We start from the raw sequence: 18,404 nt of genomic DNA, 5'->3' as shown, positions 1-18,404 counted from the left end.
TGGAGTTAACACTCCCCGGGATGGAATGTCTGACGACTCAGAAAATCCACTTCCCAATTTTCCACTCCTGGGATGTGGATCGCAGACAAGTGGCAGGAGTGATCCTCCGCCCATTGAATTATCTTGGTCACTTCTTTCATCGCCAGGGAACTCCTTGTTCCCCCCTGATGATTGATATATGCAACGGTCGTCATGTTGTCTGACTGAAACCTTATGAATTTGGCCTTTGCTAGTTGAGGCCAAGCTCTGAGAGCATTGAATATCGCTCTCAGTTCCAGAATGTTTATCGGGAGAAGAGACTCTTCCCGAGACCATAGACCCTGAGCTTTCAGGGATTCCCAGACCGCGCCCCAGCCCACTAGGCTGGCGTCGGTCGTGACAATGACCCACTCTGGTCTGCGGAAGCTCATTCCCTGTGACAGATTGTCCAGGGTCAGCCACCAACGGAGTGAATCTCTGGTCTTTTGATCTACTTGAATCGTCGGAGACAAGTCTGTATAATCCCCATTCCACTGTCTGAGCATGCGCAGTTGTAATGGTCTTAGATGAATTCGTGCAAAAGGAACTATGTCCATTGTTGCAACCATCAATCCTATTACTTCCATGCACTGCGCTATGGAAGGACGAGGAACAGAATGAAGTACTTGACAAGAGCTTAGAAGTTTTGATTTTCTGACCTCTGTCAGAAAAATCCTCATTTCTAAGGAATCTATTATTGTTCCCAAGAAGGGAACTCTTGTTGACGGGGACAGAGAACTTTTTTCTTTGTTCACCTTCCATCCGTGAGATCTGAGAAAGGCTAGGACGATGTCCGTATGAGCCTTTGCTTTTGACAGGGACGACGCTTGAATCAGGATGTCGTCCAAGTAAGGTACTACTGCAATGCCCCTTGGTCTTAGAACCGCTAGAAGGGACCCTAGTACCTTTGTGAAAATCCTTGGAGCAGTGGCTAGTCCGAATGGAAGTGCCACAAACTGGTAATGCTTGTCCAGAAAAGCGAACCTTAGGAACTGATGATGTTCCTTGTGGATAGGAATATGTAGGTACGCATCCTTTAAATTCACGGTAGTCATAAATTGATTTTCCTGGATAGTAGGTAGGATCGTTCGAATAGTTTCCATTTTGAACGATGGTACCCTGAGAAATTTATTTAGGATCTTTAGATCCAAAATTGGTCTGAATGTTCCCTCTTTTTTGGGAACTATGAACAGATTGGAATAAAATCCCATTCCTTGTTCTCTTATTGGAACTGGATGTATCACTCCCATCTTTAACAGGTCTTCTACACAATGTAAGAATGCCTGTCTCTTTATTTGGTTTGAAGATAATTGAGACCTGTGGAACCTTCCCCTTGGGGGTAGTTCCTTGAATTCCAGGAGGTAACCTTGAGAAACTATTTCTAGCGCCCAAGGATCCTGAACATCTCTTGCCCAAGCCTGAGCAAAGAGAGAAAGTCTGCCCCCCACTAGATCCGGTCCCGGATCGGGGGCTATCCCTTCATGCTGTTTTGGTAGCAGTGGTAGGCTTCTTGGCCTGCTTACCCTTGTTCCAGCCTTGCATTGGTTTCCAGGCTGGTTTGGGTTGTGAAGTATTACCCTCTTGCTTAGAGGATACAGAATTAGAGGCTGGTCCGTTTCTGCGAAAGGGACGAAAATTAGGCTTATTTTTAGCCTTAAAAGACCTATCCTGTGGGAGGGCGTGGCCCTTTCCACCAGTGATGTCTGAAATAATCTCTTTCAAATCAGGTCCAAATAATGTTTTACCTTTGAAAGGAATGTTAAGCAATTTTGTCTTGGAAGACACATCCGCTGACCAAGACTTTAGCCAAAGCGCTCTGCGCGCCACGATAGCAAACCCTGAATTTTTCGCCGCTAATCTAGCTAATTGCAAAGCGGCATCTAAAACAAAAGAGTTAGCCAATTTAAGTGCTTGAACTCTGTCCATAACCTCCTCATACGAAGATTCTTTACTGAGCGACTTTTCTAGTTCTTCGAACCAGAAACACGCTGCCGTAGTGACAGGAACAATGCATGAAATTGGTTGTAGAAGGTAACCTTGCTGCACAAAAATCTTTTTAAGCAAACCCTCTAATTTCTTATCCATAGGATCTTTGAAAGCACAACTATCTTCGATAGGAATAGTAGTGCGTTTGTTTAGAGTAGAAACCGCCCCCTCGACCTTGGGGACTGTCTGCCATAAGTCCTTTCTGGGGTCGACTATAGGAAATAATTTCTTAAATATAGGGGGGGGAACAAAAGGTATGCCGGGCCTTTCCCACTCTTTATTTACTATGTCCGCCACCCGCTTGGGTATAGGAAAAGCGTTGGGGGGCACCGGAACCTCTAGGAACTTGTCCATCTTACATAATTTCTCTGGAATGACCAAATTGTCACAATCATCCAGAGTAGATAACACCTCCTTAAGCAGTGCGCGGAGATGTTCTAATTTAAATTTAAATGTCACAACATCAGGTTCAGCTTGATGAGAAATTTTTCCTGAATCTGAGATTTCTCCATCAGACAAAACCTCCCTCATGGCCCCTTGAGATTGGTGTGAGGGTATGTCAGAACAGTTATCATCAGCGTCCTCTTGCTCTTCAGTGTTTAAAACAGAGCAATCGCGCTTTCTCTGATAAGTAGGCATTTTGGATAAAAGATTTGCTATGGAGTTATCCATTACAGCCGTTAAATGTTGCATGGTAATAAGTATTGGCGCACTAGATGTACTAGGGGCCTCCTGTGTGGGCATAACTGGTGTAGACACAGTAGGGGATGATGTAGTATCATGTTTACTCCCCTCATTTGAGGAATCATCTTGGGCAATATCATTATCTGTGGCATTACTGTCCTTACTTTGTTTGGACACTATGGCACAATTATCACATAAATTTAAATGGGGAGACACATTGGCTTTCATACATATAGAACATAGCTTATCTGATGGTACAGACATGTTAAACAGGCTTAAACTTGTCAACAAAGCACAAAAAACGTTTTAAAATAAAACCGTTACTGTCACTTTAAATTTCAAACTGAAAACACTTTATTACTGAATATGTGAAAAAGTATGAAGGAATTGTTCAAAATTCACCAAAATTTCACCACAGTGTCTTAAAGCATTAAAAGTATTGCACACCAAATTTCAGAGCTTTAACCCTTAAATTAACGGAACCGGAGCCGTTTTTAAATTTAACCCCTATACAGTCCCAGCTATATGCTTTGCTGAGACCCAACCAAGCCCAGAGGGGAATACGATACCAAATGACGCCTTCTAGAAGCTTTTTTAGTGATTCTTAGATCCTCACACATGCATCTGCATGCCTTGCTCTCCAAAAACAACTGCGCAGTAATGGCGCAAAAATGAGGCTGAGTCTAACTAGAAAGGCCCCCAGACTAAAAAAGGTGTCCAACACAGTGCCTGCCGTTTTTTAAACGTTCCCCAAGATTATAATGCCAAATATAAGCTACAATCTGCATAATATGCCCCAATAAAGCAATCGTTTTAGCCCATAAAAATGTCTACCAGTTTTTAAGCCCTTTTTTAAGCCCTTTATTCTTTTATATTTGACTAAGAAAATGGCTTACCGGTCCCCATGAGGGGAAATGACAGCCTTCCAGCATTACATGGTCTTGTTAGAAATATGGCTAGTCATACCTTAAGCAGAAAGGTCTGCTAACTGTTTCCCCCAACTGAAGTTACTTCATCTCAACAGTCCTGTGTGGAAACAGCAATCGATTTTAGTTACTGTCTGCTAAAATCATCTTCCTCTTACAAACAGAAATCTTCATCCTTTTCTGTTTCAGAGTAAATAGTACATACCAGCACTATTTTAAAATAACAAACACTTGATAGAAGAATAAAAACTACATTTAAACACCAAAAAACTCTTAACCATCTCCGTGGAGATGTTGCCTGTGCAACGGCAAAGAGAATGACTGGGGTGGGCGGAGCCTAGGAGGGATCATGTGACCAGCTTTGCTGGGACTCTTTGCCATTTCCTGTTGGGGAAGAGAATATCCCACAAGTAAGGATGACGCCGTGGACCGGACACACCAATGTTGGAGAAATTGTAGGCTCTATCTGAAACTTGAGACATTTTTTAGGTTTCATCTCCCTTTAATTCGTTTAGCCGTTTGCATCCTGCTCGTCTCTTTGAATATCTGCCTGTCTACCTTTTCAAATTACCTTTACTGGTATAACAGGATAAAAACATGCTGTATTCCAAGTTTTCAGATAAACCTGTCTCCTTAGTTTAAAGGGTATAGCTCTATCTATACACAACACAGTATATGCATCATTCTCATCCTTGCTTGATTTCATAATTAAAGTGATAGTAAATCCTAGGATTTACCATTGGAACAAATAAAAGGAGACTTTCAGTCATGAAGTATAAAATACTTCATGCTGAAAGTTCCTTTATTTGCTAAGGCAGCCCACGGCAGAACGCTATTTGGCTGAGAGGTGATATTTCCACCTCTTAGCCAATAGCTCGGTGCCTCGGAGGTGGAAACTTCTTGCAGCTCAGTGCAACAAACGCTACAAACAAATAAAGGAGCTTTCAGCATTTAGTATTTTATACTTCATGACTGAAAGTCCCCTTTATTTGTTCCAATGGTAAATCCTTACGTTTCACAAACACTAGGATTTACCATCACTTTAACTGCATTTCCTACCATGTCCGTTTTAAAAAAAGGGGGAAGAATTCTGTTCCCCCCCCCATAAGAACTTAGTCAAATGTGTATTTGTTTGCGCTGCTTGGCTGAGCATCAAAACAAAATGATCTATCATTTTCACATAAGTTAAGTGGTGCCAGTTTTTCCTCACAACTACAGAACGCACAAGGCCGTGATAAGTAATGTATAATTTACATTGATGTATTTTGTGTAAATAGTGCACTTGATACACTTATTTCTACTAAAATATTTACTTACATTTTCAACATTGATATTTGCCTTCGCACTAGTCTCCATGAACTTAATTCCATACTCAAGAGCCAACTAAAAACAAAAATAGAAAGGTTATTAAATATATTGTACTATTCTCATTTCTACAGTACTAACCCATACATATATCATAAGATAAACTAAACAGCTGTCCTTATGTTTTCCTCCTGTGCATTCTCGTCACGTCAGAGTAGTTCTCTTATTTCAACACTTTATATGCACTGGTTGGAGAAGCTCTACATTTTCATACTGGGCACTGCCATATTGGGGCCCACGTATTCTTGCATCCTATGACAGAAGTAGTGAATATTCATAAAATCAACAATGTTGCCGGCTTTAAGACAGCTGTCTTGTGCTATTTGGGTTGTTGCACACAATACACAGAGGGAGCTTTACATTTTTGCAGTCTTTATACAAAGGTAAAAAGAACATATACATAACATATATAAAAAGGCTACATGAATAATATAGAGAAATCGATCACTGCAAAAATGAAAAGTTCACGCTCTGTATGAGGTACGCTAACCTGAAGTGCACAGCACAGCTGTCAGTCAGCAACATCACTGATCTGTGAATGAGCACCACTTCTATTACAGGGTACAATACTTGCTCTTCAAGATGGTGGCGCTCAGTATGCAGAGCTTAATAATCCAGCACTAGATACTCAGCTCTGGACCAGCAATGCACTATTGGTCCACAGCTGATCTTGACCTACAAACCAATCAGGACAGGCATATGTGCATAGCCACCTATCACCTGCCGTTTTCAGCTCAGGATAAACAGTGCATTAACATAATATTGCAAGAATGAAATTCTCTAGATAGAAGATTAGAGCACTATTATTTCTCCATAAAGCTTCTAATACCTTACAAAACAATCTAAAATTTCTATATAAAACTTCAAACATGTATGTATCTGATCAACACAAAGAATAGGAGGAAAAAAATGATCAGTATATATAGCATGTTTCTAATGGAGAAATCAGATATGCACTTTATTTTAAAAAAAAAAATGAAAAAAAAAATATGACTATTTTCATACCTTTTCGCCCCTCTCTTTGGATACCTGTCGTTTTTCATTGACGTCACATTTGCTCCCGAGGATCATTTTCTCAACATCAGCTGACGCATGCTGCAAGATAAACAAAGCTGGTGCATTTCTCGTCACGGTTTAATTATGATGAAATGGATAGACATGCAAATCACTAGCAGAAAGAACATCTTATTCCATCAGCAGCTTTCATACTTGACATAAAACCTGCTTTCATTTGCTTGAACCTCTGCTTTTTTCATGCAACCCCTGGCACACTGTATATTTGTGCTCATCTCAAATAGGTCCATCAGCTTGTGAGAGTTTAGCAATTTCATTTGTATTTTACTCTTGAAAATACAATCTTTATAATTCAAGAGTTAGACCTTAATGGACAAGTATTAAAGGAACATAAAGGAGCGAAAAAAACAGAATTTATGTTTACCTGATAAATTACTTTCTCCAACGGTGTGTCCGGTCCACGGCGTCATCCTTACTTGTGGGATATTCTCTTCCCCAACAGGAAATGGCAAAGAGCCCAGCAAAGCTGGTCACATGATCCCTCCTAGGCTCCGCCTACCCCAGTCATTCGACCGACGTTAAGGAGGAATATTTGCATAGGAGAAACCATATGAAACCGTGGTGACTGTAGTTAAAGAAAATAAATTATCAGACCTGATTAAAAAACCAGGGCGGGCCGTGGACCGGACACACCGTTGGAGAAAGTAATTTATCAGGTAAACATAAATTCTGTTTTCTCCAACATAGGTGTGTCCGGTCCACGGCGTCATCCTTACTTGTGGGAACCAATACCAAAGCTTTAGGACACGGATGATGGGAGGGAGCAAATCAGGTCACCTAGATGGAAGGCACCACGGCTTGCAAAACCTTTCTCCCAAAAATAGCCTCAGAAGAAGCAAAAGTATCAAACTTGTAAAATTTGGTAAAAGTGTGCAGTGAAGACCAAGTCGCTGCCCTACATATCTGATCAACAGAAGCCTCGTTCTTGAAGGCCCATGTGGAAGCCACAGCCCTAGTTGAATGAGCTGTGATTCTTTCGGGAGGCTGCCGTCCGGCAGTCTCGTAAGCCAATCTGATGATGCTTTTAATCCAAAAAGAGAGAGAGGTAGAAGTTGCTTTTTGACCTCTCCTTTTACCGGAATAAACAACAAACAAGGAAGATGTTTGTCTAAAATCCTTTGTAGCATCTAAATAGAATTTTAGAGCGCGAACAACATCCAAATTGTGCAACAAACGTTCCTTCTTCGAAACTGGTTTCGGACACAGAGAAGGTACGATAATCTCCTGGTTAATGTTTTTGTTAGAAACAACTTTTGGAAGAAAACCAGGTTTAGTACGTAAAACCACCTTATCTGCATGGAACACCAGATAAGGAGGAGAACACTGCAGAGCAGATAATTCTGAAACTCTTCTAGCAGAAGAAATTGCAACCAAAAACAAAACTTTCCAAGATAATAACTTAATATCAACGGAATGTAAGGGTTCAAACGGAACCCCCTGAAGAACTGAAAGAACTAAGTTGAGACTCCAAGGAGGAGTCAAAGGTTTGTAAACAGGCTTGATTCTAACCAGAGCCTGAACAAAGGCTTGAACATCTGGCACAGCTGCCAGCTTTTTATGAAGTAACACAGACAAGGCAGAAATCTGTCCCTTCAGGGAACTTGCAGATAATCCTTTTTCCAATCCTTCTTGAAGGAAGGATAGAATCTTAGGAATCTTAACCTTGTCCCAAGGGAATCCTTTAGATTCACACCAACAGATATATTTTTTCCAAATTTTGTGGTAAATCTTTCTAGTTACAGGCTTTCTGGCCTGAACAAGAGTATCGATAACAGAATCTGAGAACCCTCGCTTCGATAAGATCAAGCGTTCAATCTCCAAGCAGTCAGCTGGAGTGAGACCAGATTCGGATGTTCGAACGGACCTTGAACAAGAAGGTCTCGTCTCAAAGGTAGCTTCCATGGTGGAGCCGATGACATATTCACCAGATCTGCATACCAAGTCCTGCGTGGCCACGCAGGAGCTATCAAGATCACCGACGCCCTTTCCTGATTGATCCTGGCTACCAGCCTGGGGATGAGAGGAAACGGCGGGAATACATAAGCTAGTTTGAAGGTCCAAGGTGCTACTAGTGCATCCACTAGAGCCGCCTTGGGATCCCTGGATCTGGACCCGTAGCAAGGAACTTTGAAGTTCTGACGAGAGGCCATCAGATCCATGTCTGGAATGCCCCACAGTTGAGTGACTTGGGCAAAGATTTCCGGATGGAGTTCCCACTCCCCCGGATGCAATGTCTGACGACTCAGAAAATCCGCTTCCCAATTTTCCACTCCTGGGATGTGGATAGCAGACAGGTGGCAGGAGTGAGACTCCGCCCATAGAATGATTTTGGTCACTTCTTCCATCGCCAGGGAACTCCTTGTTCCCCCCTGATGGTTGATGTACGCAACAGTTGTCATGTTGTCTGATTGAAACCGTATGAACTTGGCCCTCGCTAGCTGAGGCCAAGCCTTGAGAGCATTGAATATCGCTCTCAGTTCCAGAATATTTATCGGTAGAAGAGATTCTTCCCGAGACCAAAGACCCTGAGCCTTCAGGGATCCCCAGACCGCGCCCCAGCCCATCAGACTGGCGTCGGTCGTGACAATGACCCACTCTGGTCTGCGGAAGGTCATCCCTTGTGACAGGTTGTCCAGGGACAGCCACCAACGGAGTGAGTCTCTGGTCCTCTGATTTACTTGTATCCTCGGAGACAAGTTTGTATAGTCCCCATTCCACTGACTGAGCATGCACAGTTGTAATGGTCTTAGATGAATGCGCGCAAAAGGAACTATGTCCATTGCCGCTACCATCAAACCTATCACTTCCATGCACTGCGCTATGGAAGGAAGAGGAACGGAATGAAGTATCCGACAAGAGTCTAGAAGTTTTGTTTTTCTGGCCTCTGTCAGAAAAATCCTCATTTCTAAGGAGTCTATTATTGTCCCCAAGAAGGGAACCCTTGTTGACGGAGATAGAGAACTCTTTTCCACGTTCACTTTCCATCCGTGAGATCTGAGAAAGGCCAGGACAATGTCCGTGTGAGCCTTTGCTTGAGGAAGGGACGACGCTTGAATCAGAATGTCGTCCAAGTAAGGTACTACAGCAATGCCCCTTGGTCTTAGCACAGCTAGAAGGGACCCTAGTACCTTTGTGAAAATCCTTGGAGCAGTGGCTAATCCAAAAGGAAGCGCCACGAACTGGTAATGCTTGTCCAGGAATGCGAACCTTAGGAACCGATGATGTTCCTTGTGGATAGGAATATGTAGATACGCATCCTTTAAATCCACCGTGGTCATGAATTGACCTTCCTGGATGGAAGGAAGAATTGTTCGAATGGTTTCCATTTTGAACGATGGAACCTTGAGAAACTTGTTTAAGATCTTGAGATCTAAGATTGGTCTGAACGTTCCCTCTTTTTTGGGAACTATGAACAGATTGGAGTAGAACCCCATCCCTTGTTCTCCTAATGGAACAGGATGAATCACTCCCATTTTTAACAGGTCTTCTACACAACGTAAGAATGCCTGTCTTTTTATGTGGTCTGAAGACAACTGAGACCTGTGGAACCTCCCCCTTGGGGGAAGCCCCTTGAATTCCAGAAGATAACCTTGGGAGACTATTTCTAGCGCCCAAGGATCCAGAACATCTCTTGCCCAAGCCCGAGCGAAGAGAGAGAGTCTGCCCCCCACCAGATCCGGTCCCGGATCGGGGGCCAACATTTCATGCTGTCTTGGTAGCAGTGACAGGTTTCTTGGCCTGCTTTCCCTTGTTCCAGCCTTGCATTGGTCTCCAAGCTGGCTTGGCTTGAGAAGTATTACCCTCTTGCTTAGAGGACGTAGCACTTTGGGCTGGTCCGTTTCTACGAAAGGGACGAAAATTAGGTTTATTTTTGGCCTTGAAAGGCCGATCCTGAGGAAGGGCATGGCCCTTACCCCCAGTGATATCAGAGATAATCTCTTTCAAGTCAGGGCCAAACAGCGTTTTCCCCTTGAAAGGAATGTTAAGTAGCTTGTTCTTGGAAGACGCATCAGCTGACCAAGATTTCAACCAAAGCGCTCTGCGCGCCACAATAGCAAACCCAGAATTCTTAGCCGCTAACCTAGCCAATTGCAAAGTGGCGTCTAGGGTGAAAGAATTAGCCAATTTGAGAGCATTGATTCTGTCCATAATCTCCTCATAAGGAGGAGAATCACTATCGACCGCCTTTACCAGCTCATCGAACCAGAAACACGCGGCTGTAGCGACAGGGACAATGCATGAAATTGGTTGTAGAAGGTAACCCTGCTGAACAAACATCTTTTTAAGTAAACCTTCTAATTTTTTATCCATAGGATCTTTGAAAGCACAACTATCTTCTATGGGTATAGTGGTGCGTTTGTTTAAAGTGGAAACCGCTCCCTCGACCTTGGGGACTGTCTGCCATAAGTCCTTTCTGGGGTCGACCATAGGAAACAATTTTTTAAATATGGGGGGAGGGACGAAAGGAATACCGGGCCTTTCCCATTCTTTATTTACAATGTCCGCCACCCGCTTGGGTATAGGAAAAGCTTCTGGGAGCCCCGGGACCTCTAGGAACTTGTCCATTTTACATAGTTTCTCTGGGATGACCAACTTGTCACAATCATCCAGAGTGGATAATACCTCCTTAAGCAGAATGCGGAGATGTTCCAACTTAAATTTAAACGTAATCACATCAGGTTCAGCTTGTTGAGAAATGTTCCCTGAATCAGTAATTTCTCCCTCAGACAAAACCTCCCTGGCCCCATCAGACTGGTTTAGGGGCCCTTCAGAACCATTATTATCAGCGTCGTCATGCTCTTCAGTATCTAAAACGGAGCAGTCGCGCTTACGCTGATAAGTGTGCATTTTGGCTAAAATGTTTTTGACAGAATTATCCATTACAGCCGTTAATTGTTGCATAGTAAGGAGTATTGGCGCGCTAGATGTACTAGGGGCCTCCTGAGTGGGCAAGACTCGTGTAGACGAAGGAGGGAATGATGCAGTACCATGCTTACTCCCCTCACTTGAGGAATCATCTTGGGCATCATTGTCATTGTCACATAAATCACATTTATTTAAATGAGAAGGAACTCTGGCTTCCCCACATTCAGAACACAGTCTATCTGGTAGTTCAGACATGTTAAACAGGCATAAACTTGATAACAAAGTACAAAAAACGTTTTAAAATAAAACCGTTACTGTCACTTTAAATTTTAAACTGAACACACTTTATTACTGCAATTGCGAAAAAATATGAAGGAATTGTTCAAAATTCACCAAAATTTCACCACAGTGTCTTAAAGCCTTAAAAGTATTGCACCCCAAATTTGGAAGCTTTAACCCTTAAAATAACGGAACCGGAGCCGTTCTTAACTTTAACCCCTTTACAGTCCCTGGTGTCTGCTTTGCTGAGACCCAACCAAGCCCAAAGGGGAATACGATACCAAATGACGCCTTCAGAAAGTCTTTTCTATGTATCAGAGCTCCTCACACATGCGACTGTATGTCATGCCTCTCAAAAACAAGTGCGCAACACCGGCGCGAAAATGAGGCTCTGCCTATGATTTGGGAAAGCCCCTAAAGAGAAAGGTGTCTAAAAAAGTGCCTGCCGATATAAACTTATCAAAATACCCAGATTAAATGATTCCTCAAGGCTAAATATGTGTTAATAATGAATCGATTTAGCCCAGAAAAAGTCTACAGTCTTAATAAGCCCTTGTGAAGCCCTTATTTACAATCTTAATAAACATGGCTTACCGGATCCCATAGGGAAAATGACAGCTTCCAGCATTACATCGTCTTGTTAGAATGTGTCATACCTCAAGCAGCAAGAGACTGCTCACTGTTCCCCCAACTGAAGTTAATTCCTCTCAACAGTCCTGTGTGGAACAGCCATGGATTTTAGTAACGGTTGCTAAAATCATTTTCCTCATACAAACAGAAATCTTCATCTCTTTTCTGTTTCTGAGTAAATAGTACATACCAGCACTATTTTAAAATAACAAACTCTTGATTGAATAATAAAAACTACAGTTAAACACTAAAAAACTCTAAGCCATCTCCGTGGAGATGTTGCCTGTACAACGGCAAAGAGAATGACTGGGGTAGGCGGAGCCTAGGAGGGATCATGTGACCAGCTTTGCTGGGCTCTTTGCCATTTCCTGTTGGGGAAGAGAATATCCCACAAGTAAGGATGACGCCGTGGACCGGACACACCTATGTTGGAGAAACAATGCTCTAATACAGTAGAACATTTTCTTACCGAACTATTGTTTGAAGAGAACTGTATATTTAACACCCACAAAGGTTTACATACATAGTTAAATCAGCTTTTAGCAGCAATGGAATAAGCTATCATGGCCACTGATTGGCTGCTATACGTTGCTTCCTCATTGCAACAATGTGCAGCTCTGGACCAGTAGAGCATTGCCGCAAAGGGGATAAACACACAGTATATCAGCTCTGCAACTTGTTGATGCCAGTATAGAAAATGATCTTCCTTCCAACTAGTCTTAAAGGGACAGTATACTATAAAATAGTTTTTCCCATAATGTGTTTCTAATTTTTTTTTTTTACCAATTGCAGAGTATAAAATGTATGAGAATTTGCTTTTTAAGGTTTATTTGTGTATATGACATTGCTGATTTTGTGTTTTGAAGCCCCAACCTAATAAAATGGGTTGAGCTTGTAGGTATAATCAGATCTCATTGCTGTATCACATTGTGTACATATAAATGCTTCTTTATCTTATATCTGTCCATAAACCAAAGACCAATACTTGGAGACAACAATGGAAAATTAACATTGTATTACCTTATCTCTTCTATACCCCTCTGGGAGTGTAATTCCTTCTGCTGACTGTGTTTACACAGCTATCTATAGCTTGGACCTAAGGCCAGAAACGTTCAGAATAGGTGGTGATACCACAGGCTAAATCAGCCATTTAAAATGCCAATATAAGGGTAAAGGAAATACTTGTAAACAATTTAATACACTCCAGCAGGTAAAGTGGATCATACGGAATAAATTAAAGGGGAGAACATTTTTTATTAAACTGTTCCTTTAAATCATGAAAGAAAAATTTGGTTTTCATGTCCTTTTAGACAGAGAATATGACTTTAAACATATTTTCAATTTACTATTATCAAATGTGCACAATACAATTAAACAGGAGTGCTGTAGCTAAAGGTGGGTAAACAAATAATTAAATATGTGTTAATAGTGGTCCTATTAATATACAAACCTATCGGTGTGTTCAAACAAAATAAACAAGTGATATAAAGTGGGCATGTAGAAACTTAAAAATCTCTGTATACCATAGATACAGCGTGAATACAAGGTGTAAAAGTAATAAACTAATAATAATCAAAAAAGAACGTAGTAATGAACTAAGCAGTGACAATATAGTGTGTAGGTGCAAAAACATAATTTATGCTTACCTGATAAATTTATTTCTCTTGTAGTGTATCCAGTCCACGGATCATCCATTACTTGTGGGATATTCTCCTTCCCAACAGGAAGTTGCAAGAGGATCACCCACAGCAGAGCTGCTATATAGCTCCTCCCCTCACTGACATATCCAGTCATTCGACCGAAACAAGACGAGAAAGGAGAAACCATAGGGTGCAGTGGTGACTGTAGTTTAATTAAAATTTAGACCTGCCTTAAAAGGACAGGGCGGGCCGTGGACTGGATACACTACATGAGAAATAAATTTATCAGGTAAGCATAAATTATGTTTTCTCTTGTTAAGTGTATCCAGTCCACGGATCATCCATTACTTGTGGGATACCAATACCAAAGCTAAAGTACACGGATGATGGGAGGGACAAGGCAGGAACTTAAACGGAAGGAACCACTGCCTGTAGAACCTTTCTCCCAAAAACATCCTCCGAAGAAGCAAAAGTATCAAATTTGTAAAATTTTGAAAAGGTGTGAAGCGAAGACCAAGTCGCAGCCTTGCAAATCTGTTCAACAGAGGCCTCATTTTTAAAGGCCCAGGTGGAAGCCACAGCTCTAGTAGAATGAGCTGTAATCCTTTCAGGTGGCTACTGTCCAGCAGTCTCATAGGCTAAGCGTATTATGCTACGAAGCCAAAAGGAGAGAGAGGTTGCCGAAGCTTTTTGACCTCTCCTCTGTCCAGAGTAAACGACAAACAGGGCAGATGTTTGACGAAAATCTTTAGTAGCCTGTAAGTAAAACTTCAAGGCACGGACTACGTCCAGATTATGCAAAAGACGTTCCTTCTTTGAAGAAGGATTAGGACACAATGATGGAACAACAATCTCTTGATTGATATTCCTGTTAGAACCCACCTTAGGTAAAAACCCAGGTTTGGTACGCAGAACTACCTTGTCTGAATGAAAAATCAGATAAGGAGAATCACAATGTAAGGCAGATAACTCAGAGACTCTTCGAGCCGAGGAAATATACATCAAAAACAGAACTTTCCAAGATAAAAGTTTAATATCAATGGAATGAAGGGGTTCAAACGGAACTCCCTGAAGAACTTTAAGAACCAAGTTTAAGCTCCACGGGGGAGCAACAGTTTTAAATACAGGCTTAATCCTAACCAAAGCCTGACAAAATGCCTGGACGTCTGGAACTTCTGCCAGACGCTTGTGCAAAAGAATAGACAGAGCAGAGAACTGTCCCTTTAAAGAACTAGCTGATAAGCCTTTGTCCAAACCCTCTTGGAGAAAGGACAATATCCTAGGAATCCTAACCTTACTCCATGAGTAACTCTTGGATTCACACCAATAAAGATATTTACGCCATATCTTATGGTAGATTTTCCTGGTGACAGGCTTCCGTGCCTGTATTAAGGTATCAATGACTGACTCGGAGAAGCCACGCCTTGATAGAATCAAGCGTTCAATCTCCATGCAGTCAGTCTCAGAGAAATTAGATTTGGATGATTGAAAGGACCTTGAATTGGAAGGTCCTGCCTCAGAGGCAGAGTCCATGGTGGAAGAGATGACATGTCCACTAGGTCTGCATACCAGGTCCTGCGTGGCCACGCAGGCGCTATCAGAATCACCGATGCTCTCTCCTGCTTGATTTTGGCAATCAGTCGAGGGAGCAGAGGAAACGGTGGAAACACATAAGCCAGGTTGAAGAACCAAGGAGCTGCTAGAGCATCTATCAGCGTTGCTCCCGGGTATCTGGACCTGGATCCGTAACAAGGAAGCTTGGTGTTCTGGCGAGACGCCATGAGATCCAGTTCTGGTTTGCCCCAACGATGGACCAGTTGAGCAAACACCTCCGGATGGAGTTCCCACTCCCCCGGATGAAAAGTCTGATGACTTAGAAAATCCGCCTCCCAGTTCTCTATGCCTGGGATGTGGATCGCTGACAGGTGGCAAGAGTGAGACTCTGCCCAGCGAATTATCTTTGAGACTTCTAAAATCGCTAGGGAACTCCTGGTTCCCCCTTGATGGTTGATGTAAGCCACAGTCGTGATGTTGTCCGACTGAAATCTGATGAACCTCAGGGTTGCTAACTGAGGCCAAGCTAGAAGAGCATTGAATATTGCTCTTAACTCCAGAATATTTATTGGGAGGAGTTTCTCCTCCTGAGTCCACGATCCCTGGAGCCTTCAGGGAGTTCCAGACTGCACCCCAACCTAGAAGGCTGGCATCTGTTACAATCGTCCAGTCTGGCCTGCAAAAGGTCATACCCTTGGACAGATGGACCCGAGATAGCCACCAGAGAAGAGAATCTCTGGTCTCTTGATCCAGATTTAGTAGAGGGGACAAATCTGTGTAATCCCCATTCCACTGACTTAGCATGCATAATTGCAGCGGTCTGAGATGCAGGCGCGCAAATGGCACTATGTCCATTGCCGCTACCATTAAGCCGATTACTTCCATGCACTGAGCCACTGACGGGCGTGGAATGGAATGAAGGACACGGCAAGCATTTAGAAGTTTTGATAACCTGGACTCCGTCAGGTAAATTTTCATCTCTACAGAATCTATAAGAGTCCCTAGGAAGGAGACTCTTGTGAGTGAGGATAGAGAACTCTTTTCCACGTTCCCTTTCCACCCATGCAACCTCAGAAATGCCAGAACTATATCTGTATGAGACTTGGCAATTTGAAAGCTTGACGCCTGTATCAGGATTACGTCTAGATACGGAGCCACCGCTATGCCTCACGGTCTTAGAACCGCCAGAAGTGAGCCCAGAACCTTTGTAAAAATTCTCGGGGCAGTGGCCAACCCGAAGGGAAGAGCTACAAATTGGTAATGCCTGTCTAGAAAGGCAAACCTTAGGAACCGATGATGATCTTTGTGAATCGGTATATGAAGGTAGGCATCCTTTAAGTCCACTGTGGTCATGTACTGACCCTCTTGGATCATGGGTAGGATGGTCCGAATAGTTTCCATTTTGAATGATGGAACTCTGAGGAATTTGTTTAAGATCTTTAGATCCAAGATTGGTCTGAAGGTTCCCTCTTTCTTGGGAACCACAAACAGATTTGAATAAAACCCCTGTCCTTGTTCCGTCCGCGGAACTGGATGGATCACTCCCATTACTAGGAGGTCTTGCACACAGCTTAGGAATGCCTCTTTCTTTATCTGGTTTGCTGATAACCTTGAAAGATGAAATCTCCCTTGTGGAGGAGAAGCTTTGAAGTCCAGAAGATATCCCTGAGATATGATCTCCAACGCCCAGGGATCCTGAACATCTCTTGCCCACGCCTGGGCGAAGAGAGAAAGTCTGCCCCCCACTAGATCCGTTTCCGGATAGGGGGCCGTCCCTTCATGCTGTCTTTGGGGGCAGCAGCAGGCTTTCTGGCCTGCTTGCCCTTGTTCCAGGACTGGTTAGGTTTCCAGGCCTGTCCGGAATGAGCAACAGTTCCCTCTTGTTTTGAAGCGGAGGAAGTTGATGCTGCTCCTGCCTTGAAATTTCGAAAGGCACGAAAATTAGACTGTTTGGCCTTTGATTTGGCCCTGTCCTGAGGAAGGGTATGACCCTTGCCTCCAGTAATGTCAGCAATAATTTCCTTCAAGCCAGGCCCGAATAAGGTCTGCCCCTTGAAAGGAATGTTGAGTAATTTAGACTTTGAAGTCACGTCAGCTGACCAGGATTTAAGCCATAGCGCCCTACGCGCCTGGATGGCGAATCCGGAATTCTTAGCCGTTAGTTTAGTCAAATGAACAATGGCATCAGAAACAAATGAGTTAGCTAGCTTAAGCGTTCTAAGCTTGTCAATAATTTCATTCAATGGAGCTGTATGGATGGCCTCTTCCAGGGCCTCAAACCAGAATGCCGCCGCAGCAGTGACAGGCGCAATGCATGCAAGGGGCTGTAAAATAAAATCTTGTTGAATAAACATTTTCTTAAGGTAACCCTCCAATTTTTTATCCATTGGATCTGAAAAAGCACAACTGTCCTCAACCGGGATAGTGGTATGCTTTGCTAAAGTAGAAACTGCTCCCTCCACCTTAGGGACCGTCTGCCATAAGTCCTGTGTAGTGACATGTTTAAACAGACTAGCAATGAGACTAGCAAGCTTGGAAAACACTTTAAAACAAGTTTACAAGCAATATAAAAACGTTACTGCGCCTTTAAGAAACACAAATTTTCTCCAAATTTGAAATAACAGTGAAAAAAGGCAGTTACACTAACGAAATTTTTACAGTGTATGTAATAAATTAGAGCATTGCACCCACTTGCAAATGGATGATTAACCCCTTAATACCAAAACTGGAATAACAAATGACAAAAACGTTTTTTGTTTTTTTTAAACAGTCACAACTGCCACAGCTCTACTGTGGCTTTTTACCTCCCTCAATACGACTTTTGAAGTCTTTTGAGCCCTTCAGAGAAGTCCTGGATCATGCAGGAAGAAGCTGGATGTCTGTGTCTGTAATTTTTGCTGCGCAAAAAAGCGCTAAAATAGGCCCCTCCCACTTATATTACAACAGTGGAAAGCCTCAGGGAACTGTTTCTAGGCAAAATTCAAGCCAGCCATGTGGAAAAAAACTAGGCCCCAATAAGTTTTATCACCAAACATATATAAAAAAACGATTAAACATGGAAGCAAACGTTTTAAAATACACTTTTATAAGAGTATGTATCTCTATTAATAAGCCTGATACCAATCGCTATCACTGCATTTAAGGCTTTACTTACATTACTTCGGTATCAGCAGAATTTTCTAGCAAATTCCATCCATAGAAAAATATTAACTGCACATACCTTATTGCAGGAAAAACTGCACGCTATTCCCCCTCTGAAGTTACCCCACTCCTCAGAATATGTGAGAACAGCAAAGGATCTTAGTTACTTCTGCTAAGATCATAGAAAACGCAGGCAGATTCTTCTTCTAAATGCTACCTGAGATAAACAGTACACTCCGGT

At 42.6% G+C, this 18,404-nt stretch overlaps 1 protein-coding gene across 1 annotated transcript in view; it reads right to left on the bottom strand.

The window, feature by feature from the left end:
* RAB8A (RAB8A, member RAS oncogene family) overlaps nt 1-18,404 on the bottom strand; it is a 173,888-nt gene that overhangs the window by 44,420 nt on the left and 111,064 nt on the right. The window contains exons 5-6 of the mRNA XM_053702980.1: nt 5,985-6,074; nt 4,932-4,997 (exon numbers count right to left, since the gene is read on the bottom strand). Coding sequence (XP_053558955.1) covers nt 4,932-4,997; nt 5,985-6,074 — 156 coding nt within the window. The remainder of the gene's footprint in view (nt 1-4,931; nt 4,998-5,984; nt 6,075-18,404) is intronic.

The sequence above is a fragment of the Bombina bombina genome, chromosome 2 (genome assembly GCF_027579735.1).
Source record: "Bombina bombina isolate aBomBom1 chromosome 2, aBomBom1.pri, whole genome shotgun sequence".
Taxonomy (NCBI): Eukaryota; Metazoa; Chordata; class Amphibia; order Anura; family Bombinatoridae; genus Bombina; species Bombina bombina.
Note: the sequence above shows the minus strand (reverse complement) of the source record. Positions and strands in the feature narration are given on the sequence as shown.